At 22.9% G+C, this 5,718-nt stretch overlaps 2 protein-coding genes across 2 annotated transcripts, besides 10 other annotated features; one reads left to right on the top strand and one right to left on the bottom strand.

Moving 5' to 3' along the window:
- Positions 1-10: part of a microsatellite that runs on past the window's edge.
- A 4-nt stretch (positions 11-14) lies between these two features.
- Positions 15-97: a sequence feature (AT_rich).
- A 315-nt stretch (positions 98-412) lies between these two features.
- Positions 413-497: a microsatellite.
- Positions 498-560: 63 nt separating this feature from the next.
- Positions 561-593: a sequence feature (AT_rich).
- A 48-nt stretch (positions 594-641) lies between these two features.
- Positions 642-664: a sequence feature (AT_rich).
- A 175-nt stretch (positions 665-839) lies between these two features.
- Positions 840-1,053: a sequence feature (AT_rich).
- Positions 1,054-2,016: 963 nt separating this feature from the next.
- EDI_022130 (uncharacterized protein) lies at positions 2,017-2,490 on the top strand (the record flags this gene model as incomplete). The annotated part of the gene is made up of 3 exons (XM_001735102.1): positions 2,017-2,028; positions 2,135-2,183; positions 2,222-2,490. 3 exons carry the CDS (start codon positions 2,017-2,019, stop codon positions 2,488-2,490), a joined length of 330 nt encoding a protein of 109 aa, XP_001735154.1.
- A 356-nt stretch (positions 2,491-2,846) lies between these two features.
- Positions 2,847-3,101: a sequence feature (AT_rich).
- Positions 3,102-3,709: 608 nt separating this feature from the next.
- Positions 3,710-4,124: a repeat region.
- A 9-nt stretch (positions 4,125-4,133) lies between these two features.
- Positions 4,134-4,284: a repeat region.
- Positions 4,285-4,405: 121 nt separating this feature from the next.
- Positions 4,406-4,602: a sequence feature (AT_rich).
- Positions 4,603-4,629: 27 nt separating this feature from the next.
- Positions 4,630-5,718, bottom strand: EDI_022120 (uncharacterized protein; the record flags this gene model as incomplete). The annotated part of the gene is made up of 1 exon (XM_001735101.1): positions 4,630-5,718. One exon carries the CDS (start codon positions 5,716-5,718, stop codon positions 4,630-4,632), a length of 1,089 nt encoding a protein of 362 aa, XP_001735153.1.

Below are 5,718 nucleotides of genomic sequence, written 5' to 3'. Positions count from 1 at the left end.
TTTTTTTTCAAATGATTAAAATAAATATATCATGTAAAATAGAAAACAATTAATGATAAATACATTAATAATTTATTAAATTTAATTTTGTTTATAACATATCTTAACATGAAAATGGTATCAAAAGAACAAAAAAAATATTTAAACATCACCACCATTTTTTAAAACATTAAGACTATTTGGGCTAGTAAAAAAGAAGTTGTCTATAATGAAAAATTTTACAATGTCGGAAATAAATTTGATTTATAACAACTTTCATATATAAGAAACACTAAGTAATTACTAATTTACTTTTCTTTTTGTATTAATGAGTTGCAATTCTATCATTTTCTATTCATAATTTCTTTAAAAATAGTATATGAATGAAGTTTTAAATAATTACAAACTCTGATTATTGTTTAAGGTGATTTGATATATTTAATACATGAAATAATATTATAGAATATTGTACTATTTTTTAATCATTTTATTATTATTTTTAATTGTCATATTATATTTGTTAAAATTTATGAATTAATTTGTTTTCTTTTTCTATTTCAACACTCACTATCAAATATTGCATTTATTATTTATTTTTATTAAATACTATATTTCAAGTGATAAAAGAATTACTATTTCAATAAAGAATGAAGTCTAATTTGTATTATTTTAATTTATAAATAAACTTATAGAACTCTAAATAAACCATTCATTTTAATTTACTCACAGTACAACCAATCGAGACAATTGATATTTATGATATATTCTGTTGTTTAACAATTTTATTGATGTAAATATTCTGTATTATTTTCAATAATCTAATTTTAAGATAAAAAAATATGTTGTAGTATTCTCTTTCCTATTTTTATTTAAAGATTAAAATAAAGAAAATTATATTGAATAATGACAAATAATAGCATGAATAAATAATTTTATGATGTTTATAAATATTTCTAATGAAACAAAATGAGTGTATAAAAATAAATTAAATTAAGATGAATTCTATTTAATGATGTTTAACAATAACAGAAAATAAAATAAATTTGATAATCTCATTATTTTATAATTAAATTTGTTGGTTTTGGTCTTTACTTTGTTAGTTTCAATCAAATGAAGTAGAAAAAATAAATAGTCTTAAAGAAAACTATCCAAAATTTAGTTCAGTTGGATAAAGTAGAGTAAAACTTTCGAACTATTTAAGACACAGAAAAAAAAAGAAATAGTTGTTGAATCAAGTGAGCCTGATGCATACTTTAAAATTGAAAAGAAAGAATGTACTATTTTCTTTAATAACCAATTAAAAAAATAGGATATTAAGTGCACAGTTAAACAATGAACTATCAGAAAGTTGGTTTATTGTCACATACTTTGTTACAAAACTAGTTAGAACTCTTGCACAAACAGGAAACACGGGCAATATAAAAATAGTTTAAGAATTCTTTTGATAAGTTTAATTCCAATTTTTAGTCAATACATTTGCTTCGTTGGTGTTGTTATTTTTTGCATTGTTCATTACCTTCAAAAGTATCAAAAAACATAAATAATGTATTGACCTTGTTCGTTGTATGTATCAAACAAAAAGAATCGATTCAAAAAAGGAAATGAACCTCAGTTAAATAAAATATTTGCTGTATATGTTGAAAAGAATTTCATTGGAGAGAATATATCACAGACTGTGAGGATAATTTCTATCAAAACATAAAAACAAAGCTTTACAAAAAAAAGTATTCACACGAAAGTTAGATGAAAAATTTAAAACATTAAATGGTTTGTTAATTGAATCTAAAAAAAATATTCAACCAATTTTAGATGAATGAAAAGAATACAATTTTGTTTTGTTATCAAAAGAATAAGTTATTACTTTTCAAGAGAGGAAGAACTTTTAGAAGATAAATCAATTAAAGGAGGAGGGTTAAATCAATGACAACTCTTAGAAAAAGCCTTAATCTATTCACTATTAAATACAACTAATTATCTCAAAGAAATATTATTTTGAATTTCATTGGTTCCATCCAAAATTCTTATAAAGAACGAAACATGTGCAACAGTGTTTATGGAAAGTTCAACCGTTAAAGATTTTTTTGACAAGATTAAAAGATTAGATGCAGAAGCATAAATTATTAAAACAAATATCTACATAGAGAATTTACAAAAGAAAAGATTGAAAAAAATACCAGAGAGTACAGAACCTGATAACCATCAAGGTTTATTGATAAATTCGAAATAGAAATAAGTAAATTAGAAAATGAAATGAAAAAGTTATGGGAAAATACAGTAACCAAAGTTAGTAAGATTGTAGTGAGAAAACTAGAGGGTGTATCAGATATTATTGTTTCGCGTTATAATACATTTTTATTACCAAAGAATTTTAAAGTAAAAGGTGTAGTAGGTATATGCCAAATCAATAAATGCAAGTACACTATTTGGAAGATTCTTAGGAGCTATAAACCTTTCCTGAACAGTTGGATAAATTCCACTCATTTAATAATTCTGTTGATGCACAACCCTTGACAGATAAAATTGGTGTGTTTCAATAACAAATGAGAGGATTAAAAAGAACCAAGAATTAGTAAGTGATTTTATTAATTTATTCAAACTTCAAAACAGGTTGAAAAAGTAATGGATAAATGATGAAATTAATACTAACAAGTGTCCAGAAATAATTGTTAAAAAAAGCAGAAAATATGTTGTTAATCAAGGAACGAATTCTGAACGTAAAGCTAATCATAAGATATATGAAATCGAATAAAATACAAAACTGGAATGAAAAAAAAAAATATAAAGATTAAATGATGAACTAGTTATTAAAATCAGTAATAATTGAAAAAGATGAGTCGTAGCACGTTATTCATCTTTTATTTTAATGGTTTATATTTTAATTTTCAAATTAATAAAAATGAATTTCTAGATACTTTTAAATAAATAAGAATATAAGTTAAAGAAATAATTATAAAATATTATGAAAATATCAATGAAATATATTTAATAAAATTATCAATAAGTTTAAGTATTAACTTAATAATTTACAATAACATCATTTAAATATTATAAAAAATATCTTCATTTCTGTTAAAATAAATACAAACAATAAATTAATAATTATAAGATAATCATTTTATTTAGTGAAATGACTAGTCATTTGGTTATTACATAAATTAGTATGAAATTTAATAACATTTTTTATAAAGTTACATTATCTTCAATAGTTCTTTACATTTTAATACCTCGTTTATTGTTTATATTTATTTACTAACTTAAGTACTAAATTAGTCATTCTTTAATTGAAGAATTGATACGATTATTCCAATAATTATCATGACTATTTTATTATCATTCTTTGTGTTCATTGAACAACTATCTTCAATAGATTGTTATTGTTATATTCAAATTTATACCATTCATTACAATATGTTAATACATTTTCTATTCTTTTTCCAATTATCTCAAATTTATCTCTCCATATCCATGTTCTGTATTAATTTCTTTATCCCATTTATCAACTCTTTTAACTAATCTTTCCATTCTTTGGATTACATTTTGTTTTATACATCTCTGTTATTTTTTGTTTCTTTTTCAAATTCTTTAATCACTTTTCTTTTCTATCAAATTGATGAATATTCATTCTTTCATCTATAATATCAATTGATAATTCTCTAAGAAGGTTTTCATTATAAGTCATATTCACTATTAATTCATAAGTCAAACTTATTTATTGAAATTTGAATTAAATAAAGTATTTAATTATGTGTAAATAGAATTAGTTTATACTGCTAATTGCTCAGTAGATTAATCCTGTCCACACGTCGTTTTCTAGCAACTCTACAGAATATGTTTGGTTGTTGTAGAAGCAATGTTCCATAACATCTATCATATTTTTTATTATAAAGTTTTTAACTTCTTTTGTAATATCAATTTCAATCTTTTAATTCTTTAATTAATTTAATACTTTCTACATTTACTAATTAATTTGTTGAATTACTACTCCAATTATTTTGAAATCCTTTAATTTCTCTATTTTAATTAGCTTATTTTTCAATTCCTTATACATATTTCTTTTCTTCCAATTACTCTATTAATATTGTGATATGCAACAATAGTCATATCAAATAATAGATTAGTTTTATTCTTTTTATCTATTATATATAATTTGTTATTGATATTCTTTCAAGATAATACAAATATGTTGTTCATTTCTTGTTTTTAGTTACTTATTTTCATAGAATTAAATTCAATTCATTGTGATAATGATATTATTATAATGTCTGTACCTCTCATTCGATTTTGTGATTTGTTTTATGTTCCAATTATGTAGAATAAGAATAGGTAAAATAAATGGATGAAAACAAAATATGAAACAATGAATCATTCTGTATTTCAAATTATTCAACAATCAAGTTAATGTATCAATGAAATATGTTAATGAATGAATATTTCAAATTAAACAAAAATAATTGTAAATAATATTTGAGTAAATAAAAATAAATATAACAACTCAATGAAATGATGAATTGAATATTATTTAATTTCTGTAAATTTATTTATTACTTATTACTATTATTTGATTATTGGTATTATCTATTTATCATGAAAATGTATATTAAATTATTATGATTAAATTTAAATGACGTTATAATCGATTGCAATTATATTTTAAACTACTTCATCAAATTGTATTTTAGAAATAGAAACCCAAGGTCCTTCTGTTGCTGTTCCATCATTGAACACATTTATTGTTCTTTCAAGTGTTTCTTCTTCTTTATGAACAGTAGTGTTAACGAATTCTCTTCTTTTTATTCTTGGTCCACAAATTATATATCTTCTTCTTTTAGTTTTAACATCTTCATAATTCTTTGTTCTACCTATTTCTTTCACTTCATTGGTTGTTTCTTTTATTGTTCCTATTGGTTGTTTAGGAAGAATAACTTCTTTAATTTCTGTATTTTCAACTTCCCAATTTGTATAACTAACTTCTCCTGTGTATGTTATTCTTTTGTTTCTTCTCAAATATTGAATTTCAATTGTTTGGATATTCATTTCTTGTTTAATGACTCTCTCTTGTTTATCCTTTTCTTCAATAATATTTTGATAAACAGGATCTCCTTTTTTCACTTCTTCTACATTAATTGGTGTTAACGATCTTACCCATGTTAACATACTTATAATTCCATTTTCTGAAGATGTATTATCAAATCCATGTAATCCTCTTGAATCAACAAAGTACATTGGAAATTCTATATTTTCTGTTGTTCCTGTTGTTTCTTTAACAACTTTCATTAGTTCTTCTTGATATATTCCTATTTTACTTTTCTTCTTTTCTTCAATAACTTCGGTAGGAAAATAACAATAGCATTTAGTCCACACTATACAAACATGTCTCCAAAAGTCTGCTATTGGAAAAACGTTCCATATCACTTTAATCATTGTTTTAATGTATTGTGCAAATCGGTCTTGATTAATATCTAAAACAACAACTATTGCTTGAAGTCCTTTTTGTTGTTTGATATATTCAACCATTTGGTCCATGTACTGTTTCCCCCTTCCTTCGGAATCTTGTAGTCCAGGTGTGTCAATAACAAACACATCTTGTCTATCTCCTTCTCCATATGATCCGATTGTCTCTTTGGTCACTGATTGTGGATTATTGCTTTCCTTGAAAAAACTCTTCTTCAAAATAAAATTACAAAGTGCACTTTTCCCATTTCCTGTACTCCCAATAACAACTAATTTTGTTTGTGTCAT

Source organism: Entamoeba dispar, genomic scaffold (assembly GCF_000209125.1).
Source record: "Entamoeba dispar SAW760 scf_1105229458881 genomic scaffold, whole genome shotgun sequence".
In the NCBI taxonomy this organism is placed as follows: domain Eukaryota; phylum Evosea; order Mastigamoebida; family Endamoebidae; genus Entamoeba; species Entamoeba dispar.
This window is presented reverse-complemented; position numbering and strand designations above follow the sequence as displayed.